This window comes from Amblyomma americanum, chromosome 6, assembly GCF_052857255.1.
Source record: "Amblyomma americanum isolate KBUSLIRL-KWMA chromosome 6, ASM5285725v1, whole genome shotgun sequence".
Lineage (NCBI taxonomy): Eukaryota > Metazoa > Arthropoda > Arachnida > Ixodida > Ixodidae > Amblyomma > Amblyomma americanum.
The window spans coordinates 164,894,461-164,909,097 of NC_135502.1; the positions used below are offsets into that span (position 1 = coordinate 164,894,461).

The 14,637-nt window shown below is 45.3% G+C and overlaps 1 protein-coding gene across 1 annotated transcript; it reads right to left on the bottom strand.

The window, feature by feature from the left end:
* Positions 1 to 8,994: 8,994 nt before the first annotated feature.
* LOC144095595 (uncharacterized) lies at positions 8,995 to 9,883 on the bottom strand. The gene is made up of 2 exons (XM_077629272.1): positions 9,735 to 9,883; positions 8,995 to 9,310 (listed from the first exon to the last, which is right to left on the bottom strand). The coding sequence occupies exons 1-2, from the start codon at positions 9,881 to 9,883 to the stop codon at positions 8,995 to 8,997; spliced, it is 465 nt and encodes a 154-aa protein (XP_077485398.1).
* Between the last annotated feature and the right edge of the window lie 4,754 nt (positions 9,884 to 14,637).

Below are 14,637 nucleotides of genomic sequence, written 5' to 3' on the forward strand. Positions count from 1 at the left end.
TAACAAAGCCTGGGGCATTTTCTCTATGTACACACTGCAGAGAACTTATGTTTAAACGGGCCAAGGCCAGAGTGCGGTACTTGAGAAGAAATGCAGAGAAAATCTGCTGGCAGAACTATGTGTCCCCAATAAACAGTTCAATACCTTCAAAGAAAATGAGGAAAAATTTATTATACTCACTGGTAACCATACTCCTTGCACACTTCCGCTGCTGACAACATAGGGTGCACAAACATTGTTAGAAGAACAGGCCAATATGTTGGGACAATTAGACTGACCTTCGTACTTGAATCTCAGCAACTATTACAGATACATCAATGTGGATTTTAAAAAGCTTGCTCGACCTCTGATCACCTTTTCAGCCTAGAAAACGTCATTCGGGAGATGTTCATTTACTAGCAGCACTGTATCGAGGTCGTCTTAGACCTGGAAAATGCCTTTGATACCACGTGGAAGTTGCGCATCCTCTGCGACCTAGCAAAGCTAGGTATCCGCGGCAGGATGCTGAACTGCTCGAAGGACTTCCTGGCTAACTGCAATTTCTGAGTTCGCCTAGGAGCAACTCTTTCTATGACTTTAACCCAAGAGAACGGGGTAAGCCAGGTTTTTATTTTAAGTGCGATACACTTAAGTAAATATGATTTCCTCACCTAAAGTAATATCCAAGTCGATAATGTATTCGATTTATGTAGATGACCTACAGTTAGCATGCACTTCCTCTAGAATATTCACCTGTGAGAAACAAATACAAATCGCACTAAATAAGCTGGCTTCTTGCGCAAAGAGAAATGGATTCAAGTTTCATTTTCAAAAACAGCAGCTGTTCTCTTCTCATTGCAATGATACCTACTGTCGATTCTATTATATACCTGGACGCAAGACCACAAAATTTAGGGGTCACTTTTCACATTTCTGCCATATATTAACACACATGAACGGAAAAATTCGGAAGCCCTCAGTGTCTTAAAAGTTCTCTCATGAAAACGGTGTCGGTCGATAGAGCATGCCTTTTACAAATTTATAGCCCTCTTGCGCGATCGAAGCTCAAATAGGGGTGAGTAGTATACGGTTCAGCAAGAGCATTCTATCTGAAACGATTAGTTCATGTCTGTGTCTATCATCTGGACCATACAAAACATCGCCGTTAGCCAGCCTTTATGTTGAATCTAATGAGCCCACTGTAGATGATTGAAGATTCACACTTATATACACATACGTCCTAAAAATTCGTTCTCTTCCGAAACATCTCTGCCATCTCTGTCACCAAGTTTCCATTTGAAAGATTATTCAAAAACGAACCACATTCCATCAGGCCAATGCTACTGTACTTTGGAGATAAATGCGAAGAGTTAGCAGTACTAGGTGTCGCACCAAATATTGCACAAAGATATGAATATTTGCCAACATGGTACAGCTTCCCTTCAGCATGTGACTTGACACTGACATATTTACACAAAAAGGAAACGCGAATGAGCACATACTACAAAAAGTTTTTGCACTACAAGAAAATTATGACACCTATACTGAAGCTTACACTGATGGCTAAAAACAAAAAGTAATGATGGAAGTGCAGTAATTCGAGAAATAAATGTGAAAAATCACAGGGCTGCCGGAATGCGCATCTGTTTTTGCTACTGCGTGTTACGCCATATTCGAAGCTGTAGAACAAATAGTAATGGAGTACATCACAAATAGCATCATTTACACCGATTCCCAGACGTAGAAGCCTTGACAACACAGAACACAAAGCGGGGCCAGCCGAATTGTACCCTTTATTCAGTCAGACTTATTGTGATAATACTACGAGTTCAAACGAAACCAGAAACTTTCGGCTTTGAAGGGAATATAGAACACAAAGAGATCTTTTATAATGCATTTTCTTCAAGTTCTTAAATTTCCTCCTTTTCTTCTGATCTCTTTACTCATTTTTCTCAGATTTCAAAGTATGACATACGTGAAAAACGTCGCTGCTTTCATGAAAAGCCGATTTACTAGTCGGCTTCCAGGTAAGCTTTGTCTACATTTCGCGATTCCATTGCGCTGAGATCATTTGCTTCGCAATGCAATGCCTCGAGATCGTTTTGTAGAGCTTAGAGGAGAAGCTGCCTTCCTGCATCATTTAGAACTCAAAAGATGAGCTCCGGATTGCCTCTTCACTTTGTGCAGCCTTCGCAAATACGCGCGTATAACTAAACACGAGCTGAGAACAAGCGGTGCATAACAAAATAAAAATGAGAATGAGTAGTAACACGCTGCTTCTCCCTGCCTCTGTTATATCTTGGGTACCTCACGGCACCGTCTTGGGCCCCCTCCTTTTTCTCATTTATATTAACCTATAAATGAAGTCTGTACCCCCCTGCTGTAATGCCCTGCGGGGCGATGCAGGTAACTAATAAATATATTAACAGTTTGCCTGCTAACATATGCTCTAACATTCGCATATTCACTGATGATTGCGTTATCTACCGGCCTATTACTAACAGCGATGACATTTTGCTTCTTCAGTCTGACATTCAGCCCGTACTAACATGGTGTAATACATGGCTAATGTCTTTAAATGTGAAAAAAACATAGCCGCTATCATTCAACCAACGTCAATCACAACCATCTTCAAGATATCTAGTCGGGAATGCTGAAATCGCTTCAGTATTAACTTACAAGTATTTAGGAATCATTTTGACACCTGATCTAAATTGGTCTTTTCATGTATCTCAGATTACTAACGAGGCAAATCGCGTCCTTGGTTACTTTCGACGAACCCTGCGACTAGCACCCCCAACAGTGAAATCCCTTGCTTCCTTAACACTTATCCGTCCCAAATTAGAATATGCATGCGCGATCTGAGACCCTCATCAAAATAACCTTTCCACTACTCTCGAATCTGTACAGAATCGCTCAGCTCGTTTCATTTTCTCAGCCTATTCTTATCATGTAAGTGCAACTCAACTAAAACGCAATGCACAACTCACAACTTTAGCGAACCGCCGAAAAATTTCCAGACTGTGCCTGTTTCATAACTTCTATCATCATCCACATCTCAACTCCATTATCAGCCCCGCACATCGCATCTCCAATCGCACAAACCACGGGAAGGCAGTCTACCCTCCCCCTGCCCGCACTTCTGCGCATCTGTCATCATTTTTCGTTCATACAGCAAGGGACTGGAATGACCTGCCAAACGCCATTGTTGATCAGATCGACTCATCGTCATTCAGATCGTCAATTGAAGAAATTTACTGTTGAAGTTCCAACCCCTCATTTAATACCCCTTCAATGGGGCCTTTGAGGTATTAATAAATAATAATAATATTATTAATGTGCTGCAGGTACTGCTGCTGCATGTGCTGCTGCTAAAATTCGAAGTTGTTACTGGGCGTGAGTTTCAGTAACGGCGCTACGGATAAGATGTCCGAGTGAAGCATTGGTAAAATAGGATAATTGCTTTCCGACATTTTCTGTTTACAAGGCTAAGCGTATAAAGAACGCTTCCCGGTTTGTCGCCATTTCGTGCCTGGTTCAAACTAAACAGGATCACATGGCGTCATATCATCAGTATAAGTCTTAAACTTGACAAGATTCATTCTTGAGCCTCCCGCTCAGCTCAGGAACTCTTCATGTATCATGACGACAGCACTCGTTCAATTACCAGTATTTCTTCCTGGGCCAATCTCTGGATTGGACGAATGCCAGTAAATGTACCACAAAATATTAGCTAGAGTCAGTATCACAAACGAAGAGCGGCCTTAGGTTACTTTCAGATGCTCAAGACCCTGTTCGTAGTCCTCTACTAATTTGTATTCGCTCAGTGCCCGCTAAAAGCTTCGCGAATAGCAGTCAAATCAAGCTGAACGACTTTTCCGAAGCTTTTAAGCAACAATCGGTGGTCTGCATAAAATTTGCGCTTGCTTTCTAAGTTTTGAGTTACACGAGTTGGCAAAAATTTATATCGATAAAAAGAGCAAACAAACTGCGAACCGCAAGACGAGAGCACACAGGCTCCTATTTGCAAGGCCTACCCTTTATAAACAACGTTCGAAGCGTGGCTTATAATACAGACTAAAAGCATGAACATAAAAATCTAACGGAGATTCTCGCGACGCTCAAAACTGACAAGAAACCCAAGCTCTTTATTAGACAGAGATATCGACAGTTTATTAATGCCGTTGAGCTTCTGCTTCCCACATCCTATTAGGTCTTATCCTTGTGGGTGTACAGCAGCAGTGTGTGACGTAAGCACACAGTGTGTGTTTGCTGTTTGTTCTTCATTACCCCGCAATCTCAAATGCGCCACCAGATAAGACTGGCTTTTGCCATTTGTTGAATTGTCTTTTGCGAACGCTTCTTCAGGCGGCGCCCAATCTGGAAAATGTATCGCGGTCCTCATAGAGTAGAATACTGTACCCCGGTGATGGTAGTTCACGTGGGCCTTGTTCACCAGGCTCCGCTAAGCGGGGCCGAAACGTCATTTTTTTTAAGGAATGGTCGGCGCCTGAAAAATTTCCGCCAAAAATGATCTTATCACTGTGCGTGACACCACACCCTTTCCTTGTCTTACACTGTACCTTCTTTTCGATCGCTGGATATATCTGCATGAGTTTATTATTGGCTAAAAGAACTACACCGAATTTGCCCGTGCATCCCGCTGTTAAGCCATAGAAAGCATTATGTAAGAGTGACAGAAGTGAGACTTTTTTCAAGTCAACTATTCGGCCCTTGCTTATCTACGTTTCGCTTTTCCCACTGGAGTAACCGAAAGCATGTCCCGGCTTCCACAGCGTCTTGGTAGTCGGCATTCCTCATCCTAGGCGATTGGGACTGAAAACTTCCGCCATGATCACGGCAATATTATTTGGTCGCTACATTCGTAATGTTGTCATGTGGGCCTTCGTGTGCGCTTTCATTTCCTGGTGCTTTTTACAATCGTCCTCCTAGGAGAATTGCCGGGCCACAGTGCGTTCTCGGCAGGAAATCTATCGTTTCAGCCCGGGACCTAGGCGCCTTCGGCTAGACGGGGCGGCGGTTCATCACCAGTGTTTCTAAATGTTTCTTTCCCCGGGTTAACTATGATTTCTCCTGAAGCCAGGATGCGCGTACTCTATGGTTATTTTCGTTTTGTCGTTGCATTGATGTTGGTGACCGCCGTGCGCTTTCGGTAAGAGCGTTTCTTGGATCATTTAGCGCCAGGGGCTGCAGACGGCCTGGGCGAACCACCCCGTGTGTCATTTAGGCGTTTGGGTTTTCTTTTCTTTTCTTTACCGGACATCGCCATCGTTTTGGCTAATTCTTGCCCGTTGTGCCAAATGGCAGTGTGGCAGGGCACTTTATTTGTCATTATTTTTTCTGCCCAACTTAATGTCTCAGAAGGAACTGGAGGTGCGGGCAGGGCACTTTATTTTTAGTTATATTTTCTGTCCAAATTCACGTGACTGCCTCAGAAGGAATTTCTAATATCGCGGGCCGCAGCCCAGACGCTTCAACATCCCAGCCTGTTTGCAGCGTATTCCCCAAGACTGTTGGAAGCTGCCGTTAAAAATCTAGAAGAGTTATCCTAGTTCTTGTTTCTTGGAGATAGGCTGTACGACGGGCTAGATCTCTGGGTAGGCGGTATTTGAGGTCGGAGCTTTGAAAGAGACAGACGCCATCCCATATACTCACTTAGGATGATAGACTGCCCTATATCTAATGGCGACCTAACAGAGTTTGCTCCCGTACGATGTTGTCGCCCTTTTATTTGCAATATACATTTTTGTTCAGTAATCAATTCATTTAGTTAAACCGTTTCTTAGTTTATTGGGTTCATTTGAGAGATATATTAACGTTAGGCAAGGAGAGGAAACCTATAAGCAGAAATAAACAAGAAACATCGACCAGAAACTACCATCATCAAGAGAAGAACGACATGAAGCTCTTTACTGGTGCAACCTCCGACAGCAACAATGTATCCTGTCAGACTTCGACAACTTTCAAGATTTTAGAGAACGAAGACGACCAGGCCATTTGGACCGCGCCTGAGAAATACGTCTCCACCGGAAGCGGAAAGCAGCTGAAAAATTCCAGCTTAACGGTCAAAAGAGACAGCTGTGCTTATCGTGCCAACTGACAGAGTCACCGACATCTGACGCACTACCGGTGATGCAAGGAAAGACGTTCAGCATCGCGGTTAATAGACCGACCAGCGGTGCTTAGCCTGTCAATGGACAGTCATTTACATCTGCGCTGAACGTATAGCGTAGCAGCAGCCGTAAACTTCCAACGCAGCGATTTACGGACAGAACCAGCGGTGCTAGGATTTCTAGAGACAGACAGATCAGCGCTGAGGGACTAGGGCTGCAGCAGGCGCAGATTTCCAACGCATTAAAAAATGTATCTAAAGAGCGGTACAAGCATATCACCAAAGACACATCGACAGCTGACTGATTAGTTGTTTACTTTCACATTTGGAGACACTCGCCCCGAGCGGTGGCAACGGTAAGCAGCGATAGCCACGGCCGACAATAGAAGAGGACTGTGCGAAACTCTACATGAGGGAGGGACGCAAACGCTGCAAACGGGGGTGTCGGGGCGAGAGGACATGGTACTCATGTGGTAAGACGTGTGATCCTCCCCCTAGCCCTCGGAACCCACTGACGCGGCGCATGAAATTCAAAGTCTATACTTGACATTGGTGCTACTTCAGCGCCACAAGGCATGCTCTAAGAGAAGAAATCCACATATCTGCGGAATGCTGTTCCTGACAGAGTTTCGCGTTGTAAGTGAACATGGGATACATGCCGGCAGCCGATGCGCGGGAAGATTGCACATCTCTGAAAGGGTTAGAGTAAGGAACGAAAAAGCGAGGCCACCTGGATAGTGCGTAAAAGAGATTAAGGAACGTGTCAAGGCATAGACTTTTAAAGACAGACACTTATGTACACACACAGCGTAGTGTATTCATGTGAGGAGCCCTGCGTCAGTGCGGCTCGGGCAGAAGTGGTGCATAACAACCTATTCGATCAGGCATGTCTCCTGTTTTGAACAAGCATCTACCGTAGCTGGGTGAGATCATGATGTGAAAAAAGCTATGTGTCTGACATGCATCTTAAATAGTGCAGAAACGTCTCTTACTACTGCTAAAAACAGTTACAGAGACGCACTCTTGGCAACGTGTCCATAGCTGCCGGCACACATCCCACGCCCAATACAAATGCACATCCCTGCCGGGAAGCACTTTCCGGAGATAGCAAATGTCGTACTCTGATACCAAAGTAAGAAAGCAGTTACTTGTTTACAGGTATGCAGTTTTGTGATGTTGAAGCTTGCGTCACACTGAATAAATTACTTCTGTGATGACCCAGGAATCCATTATGGTGTATCCGAGATACATGTTGACTCTTATCAGCAGCGTAGTGCTAGCAGGTTGAGCATGAAGCAGATGCATGCTAATGGTCATGTTGTTCGAACAAAACAAGAAATGTGAGGTTCGTTTACCAGCCAAACTCCACATGTACGGCCGCAACCGACAACAATGGGTTAAATTTTTACAACAAGATGGTCAGGCTCCACAGGAAAGCTGTGACCGTGAGCATGCCAGCATGGAAGCGATTTCTCAAGGCACATGGAGTGCCTCATAACAATGTGCACATACAATTGCGTTGCTCGTGGTTAATGGTCCTCGATGCAGCTTACTGGGATACAACTGCTTTCACCCACACGGCATCTAGGTCAGTTTCATCTGCCAGACGTATTCAACATCAGGGTTTAACGTTGCAAAGTTGTTACATGAGTACCAGCTGGGCTGTGTTTTTTTGAGGGGTAACAGGGCATATCGGAGACCATGTTCATGGTGCAATTACACAGGAAGCAGTGTCGAATTTCCCGCGGCTCCATCTGTCCGTTTGCATTCTCTTGTGGAGTTCACGCGCAAAGTGCAATTCTTTAAAACCACATCTCTGAGATGTATGTGGCCACTACCATCATTGTTGTACATGAAGGCATTGAGCGTGCTCATTAGGAGCAGGTGGGCGAAAGCAGTTACTTTTTCTTAATGGAACAATAAGCTTGAGCTCAGTTTACCAGTTTAAGTACGGCAGATACCTTTCTGCAACAAGACTGTGTTAACGCTTTACAAATAAAGTTCCCCAAAGCATTTCTGCAGGTGCTCACCAGCTATATTCGGTAACCTAGAGGAATGTGGGAAAGTAACAAAATAAAAATGCAGTGAAAATATAGGAGAACAAAGAATGGAAAACACAGCACCAGACACAGCAAATGCGTTCAATATTCTGCAGTCATTTGGGGGGAATAAACTGTAAACAATAAGCACAATACAGAAATGGTAAACAAGGCACTAGAAACTGCACATATGTTCGATAACCTGCAGTCATGTGATAGAAATAAACAAACTAAAAGTGTTAAGTGCACTGAAAACATAGCACACCTGCTGCGGTGACTACGCGGTTCTGGGGCTCGGCTACTGAGTCAAAGGACCCAGGTGTACTGTTGGCTGCAGCGGCTGTGTTTCGAAGTAAGCAAAATGCAAAATGCACAGGTGAGCCGTGCAATGTCACTGCACAATAAAGAAGCCCATGTGATCAAAATTAATCCAGAACCCTCCAGTATGGGGTTCTAAATAGCCCATGCGTTGCTTCAGGATGTTACGCCCCAGAATTTACAATTTACGAACACAGCACAACACTGCACAACAGACTACATAACATATTGCACAACACGCAATGCATTTACATTGCTGTTCTGCCCTTTCCTTGTAGTACCGGACAACAGCGGCTCGAGCTGAAACTCCGCTTGTGGTTGCAGTGTCCGTGACGTCATCTGGATGCTCATACAGCGCGTTGGTCATTCTGACGGAGAAGACCCACTGTGGCATGACAGGCTCGTTAAACTCCTCACAAATATTGTTCAGCACACAGCAGGCGCGAATCACATCAGGAGCATTGTCCAGGTCACATTCCATTCGCTTCAAGCAGTATCGAGCCTTCATCCTCCCAAAGGCATTTTCTACCACTCTTCTCGCTTTTTCGCTTTTGAGAGACGGTACTTAAGTTCCTTCATCTCATCATCCAGGTGGGCCCTGTGGCTAAATGGCTTGTTTAGATGTGATGTCAGGGCGAAAGCCTGGTCACAAAGTATGAGTGGCCCGACTGGTGTACCACTGATGTTTGCCACAGGCGACTGAAATTCCGGGCTTTCCACAAACTCTGCCAGGTTGGACTGCTCATAAACGTATGCATTGTGGCAGCGGCCGGGTGTGACAACCCTGACAAAGCGGAACTTGTACTTGTGGTCAACAAGGGCCAGCAGTATGACGCTATGCCTGCAAAGTAACAACAATAACATAAATCAGTCATAGTTCAGCTATAATAATATTTGTAATGCCCAATTTCTGTCAACAGCAGATATTGCACGGCGTGCAGTGGCCAAACTTGTCTCAAGGTGGCTTCCTGGCCCAGAAAACATGCCTAAAGACGATTCGTCTGTTTTGCAAGAACACTGCTGTGCAATCTTGAAATATATAGTATACAGTAGGGGCGAAAACTGCTGATGCGCTAATATCATCAGCAGTATAAAGCAACATTGAATGGCACTATTTTACGCGTGCAAACCCATTTAAGCAGTGATAAACTTACTGCAAAGGCTAAATAAACAGTAACTAATAATCATATGTTAACTGCAAACGGCGTGTCAGTGTCGGCCCGCCAAGAAAAGAAATAAAAATGATTTAAGCTGAGAAATCTTACCAACCTTTGTAGTTATAATAGTCTGTTGCCTTGTCCTTCGGCGGCGAGACTGGAAAATGACAGCCTTCCAATGCCCCAACTGCCTGTGGAAAGTCCAGCACGGCACTGCACTCACTGATGTGGTCAGTGAGCCGCTCTCTGCATGGCATCGTGAGCCAGTCGGGCACAAGGTCAGCAATTACTGCCATACAGAATTCTCTGTATATGGTGTTTACTGTTGGCCGGCCGACTCCAAAGAGGCTCGCGATCGACCGGTCTTCCGCCGACGAGCGCAGTTTGCACAAGCTTATGGCGACCGTCTTTTCGACGGAAATCGCCGGCCTCATAACGGTATCCTCGCGCAGCAGCAAGGGCCGGCACGCTTCAACTATAAAGCGGAAAGTAGCTGGAGAGACGCGGAACGATTGCTTGAAAAAGTTCTCGCCGAGATGAGGCAAGGTACCCTCAAACTACCTCTCTTTCCGGAACAAAATCCAGCGCTCGCGGAGTACAGCACCGCTACAACTTGCGGCAGCAGCGGCAGTTGCAAGACACTTGTGAGCAGGAGCCGTCTTTTCAAGCTTTCAGTCATTGCCCTGGGCACTTCGATTTCTGCTTCCAAGCTTGCAGACGCGGCCATAATGACGGCGATTTTGCGCTTTTTTTACGACACAACGATCGAAAAAATGAGGCACGAGAAACGAGCACGGGTGGCACAGGATCGAGGACCTATCGGGGAAAGAGTCAGCGACTGGACGCAGATATGGCTATTATTGCCGGCTATCGCAAAGTGCCAGGGCATCACTGCAATGTGTAACCATGGTTGCCGCAGAACGTCATTAAGCTGCTTTTTATGCTCACAAGTTGAAATTTTCACGAGAAAGTTTTATTAACCATTGTTATTTTTAATTTGCTACAAACCGATCGCAATGATGATAGTACGCGCAGCGCTATCTCGTGTGCGGCGATCTATCTACTTGATCGGAATCGAGTGGATACGTGTAGCAGCTGTCAGTCTCGATCGCGCTTCAAACGTAAACCGCGATCGGGACCGATCGCGCTCCGAAGTGCCCGTGTGACAGGGGTATAACACGTCGCAGCAATCGGACAACTTGAAGGGCGTCAGTGCGGATGACAACGCGGGCCGCAGGGAGCATAGTTATGTCGGCCAGAGAGCAGAGTGCTTCTTGAACTGCAACGAGCACAGCACAAAAGGACGAAAGGGGTTCCGTAAGCGGAAACCAAGAATTTTGATTCAGGACATGTCTGCACGGACAGTACATAGCTGTTGCTGCTTTGCCGTCATGTTTGCTTGCGTCTACGTAGACAACAATGGACCCTTCAGGCAGGCAAGTATCTTGTTCCTCAAATTACTGGCGAAGCAACGATGCCGAATGAGCCGATCTTGGCCGGCGATTATCTGTTGGCTTGTTGTCGCTGAGCTGTACAAACTTCCATGTTGGAAGAACAGAAATATTTATTTCGCATAATCTTCAACACATAGTGACATACCTTCTAGCTTATTCCGCTCTCGACAGGTAGCGTGTGCAATTAATAAATTATGATTCGCTCACTTCCTTCCTGCCCACTACCCACAAAAAGTCGCAGGTGGAGAAGGCAAGAGCGAATTTAGGGGCATGAGCATAGATTTATGAACGGCACAATCGTTATCGATCATCTGGAGATATGAGAAAGTGTATGAGTGCGGGGGGCATGTCGAGTGCTCCTTTTTAATTGCCTCGCTAAATTGATTTCTAGGCACTTGAGCTCACACACTTTTTCAACATTGACCATCGGCCAGAAGCATAATTGCATGACCTTCAGTACTTGCGGACCATGCCATTTACTAGAACAACATAAATTCAGAAACAAGGGGAGGACTTGGAAATGGCGTTAAGTGCTGTGCCTTCTGTGCCTTTTCGCATGCATTGCACGAAATAAAACGAGCAGATATGCTATTGAAATCGTTATGACTGCCCTCTGTGAAGCAACACGTCCGGGTTCAGGCCCACGTATTCGCTTAAACATTTTCATGACACTATTACCACGATCGAAACGCTCAGGCTGTGAAATATATAAAAAATGGCTATGGTTCAATCCGGCTGAACCTGCTAAGAGCGAAAAGCACTGCTAACACAGGTATTTGCCAGACTGCCACATTTTTGTTTTGCCCCTCTCCACTCGGAGCACGTGATTGGGCAAGCCGTGGCAGAGGCGTATTCATGCCGAAAGGCACCGGCGAGGATCGAAGACAGCTGCGGCGCGGTGGCGAGCGAGGCACGTGATCTGACGTAACAGCCACACGTTCGCCACTCCTCCTCGAAGAAGGCACTGTCAGACGGTCTTGACCTAGAGCTTTACATGCGGAGAGTAAAGTTTCTCGCTGTAAAAAATGAGTCCCTCTACGCATCTTACGTAATACATATTTCTTGCAGTTCATGTTTCACCCACAGTATGAGTAGTTCGCCATTCCACCGGCAGGGGGACCGGCAACACACCCAAATCAAGCAAGCGTGTTCGTAGCGCTCTTCGGAGTATATGTCAACGATCAACTATCGCCAATCTTCATTCCCGCCAACCGAACAGGTAAGTGCTATGTAAACTTGTTCTTCTAGCTAGCATAATCAATATTTCATAAAACTTCTTTGTATATAGCTTCAAGAAGAGCAGTAGTAAGCATTGAGTGCTGTGAAACTTTTATATATTTCGCGTTTTTTGTGTTTTATAAGAGTAAACATTGCTGTACTATATATAGTACAGCGGGACTTCGTGTGTCCACAATAGCAGTCGCTCTTGCAGGCAGCCGATACTATAGATCCTGGTGTTTTCTTCGGCAAGAAACCGTTCTGTCGGCTCAGCGAAGCACCCGAGGCTGCAGCAGATATTGCTCAGAAATCTGGGGATGATGTGTATGTGGTCAGAATCCCTTCAGACCGATCAGCAGAAACAGATGAAAAGGAAGGCGACGAAGAGTGTATGGGTGCTATGCCAGTGAATGATGTTTCTGGTACGAACGTTTTTTTCTGTTTAGTGTGGTAGCGCCTAGTTAGGCACTTTGCGTATTCTCCTTTTTCGGCGTCAATGACCGCGACACCAACAAACACTATTATTCTTCGTTATTTACATCAGTAGTAGCCTCTACGGTATGTAGCGGGGCTGAAGCGGAGAGAATCGGACAGGGTTTGGAATACACGAAGGTTAGTGATTTAGAGTGGAAGGGGAGGCAATGTGCAATGTGAATATATGCATCAGTTTGCGCAGATGTCTCCAAGTGACCTTCGAGGTGCAGTTCACCCTACGCGGGAGCAGGTTTTTACCAATATCACTGCTTCCTGTTTTCAGCGAAACAGACTATGAGACATAGCCTTCGAAGCCGTGTAAGTCGTTTACATCAAACCATTTTTTGCAGTGAAACTCGAAGTTCATTGCTGTCAAAATGAAGAAGATGACGAGTGCGCCCTTGCGTTGAAGCGCGTAAAGGTTCCTGCCGTGAACTGGACCAGGAATCAACCTTAATATATCCGGGAGAATTCAACTGACGGGGCAGCGGAGCACAAATCCATGTTGCGGTCTCTCTACAGTGGTTATTCTACGAGTCAAGTATTCAGCACCATTCTCAATGATCAAATACTCACTCATGTAATAATACAGACTCACAACTACGCAATGCAGAAAAATGAACACGGCTTTGCTCTCGACTTGGATGATCTGAAGAGGTTCATTGGTATTCTTTTGCTGTCTGGCTACCATAGCCTACCTCGTCAGAAACTTTACTGGTGCGTTGATGAAGATTTTGGAGTGCCCTGCGTACCTAAGTGCATGAGCCGAAATAGATTTCTTGACATAAAAAAATTTTTGCACTTCGCCAACAATGACTTGATAAGGGAGACGACTGATCGGATGTTCAAAATAAGTCACCACATTAACCTACTGAACGAGTGTTTTCAGCAGCATGGTATCTTCCGCCGAAACCTTTCTGTAGATGAGTCTATGGTAAAATATTTTGGACACCATCCTTCAAAGAAGTTATGCGTGGCAAGCCAATTCGCTTTGGGTACAAGAACTGGATGGTGTGCAGTTCTGACGGCTACTGTTATGGTTTTCATACCTACTGTGGAAAATCTCTCAAGTCTGATAAGAATCTACTGGGAACTCGCGCTGCTCTCTCTCTGGCTGAGGCAACCTCTGACCCTAGTGACCACGTAGTCTTTTTCGATAATTTTTTACAAGTCGGAATCTCCTTGTTACTCTGCACGAAAAGGGGTTTAGGGCAACAGGCACTATTCGCGAGAACCGGCATATGAAGTCCCCTCTTCCAGCTGAAAAAGAAAGGGAAGAAAGCAAAGAGGAGAATTTTTTATTGTTTCGACCCTGTCAGTGAGGTTCTCGTAAAGTGGAAGGACAGCAGTGTTGTAACAATGGCTACGAACTATGACGGTATTGAACCCACGTCTTTTGTAAAGCGGTGGTCGTCTGCAGTTCACGAAAGAGTGAATGTTTCGCAACCGAAGCCGTCCAGCAGCTAAAACAGCGGCATGGGAGGCGTAGACCTCTTAGATCATGCCGTAAACAACTATAGAGTTCGCATTCGCGGCAAGAAGTGGTGTTGGCCTTTGTTTAAGCAGATGCCAAACGTAGCCGTGGGGAATGCATGGAAAATTTATCAAGAGGTTGCAGATGAGCAAATCGACCTCCTTGCGTTTCAATGAAACATCACGCAGTATTACCTGTGTCTCGGCACAAAACATAACGCCACTCGCAGACAGCCAGCCTCCATCGTAGTTGATATTGTACTTGACAAGGGAGGCCACTTTCGAAATAAATTAGAAAAGCAGCTGCGGTTCCAATATTACCGCAAAAGGTCCATGTGAGCATGTGTGAAGTGCAATGTAACACTTTGAATAACGAGTGCTTCAACAAGTTT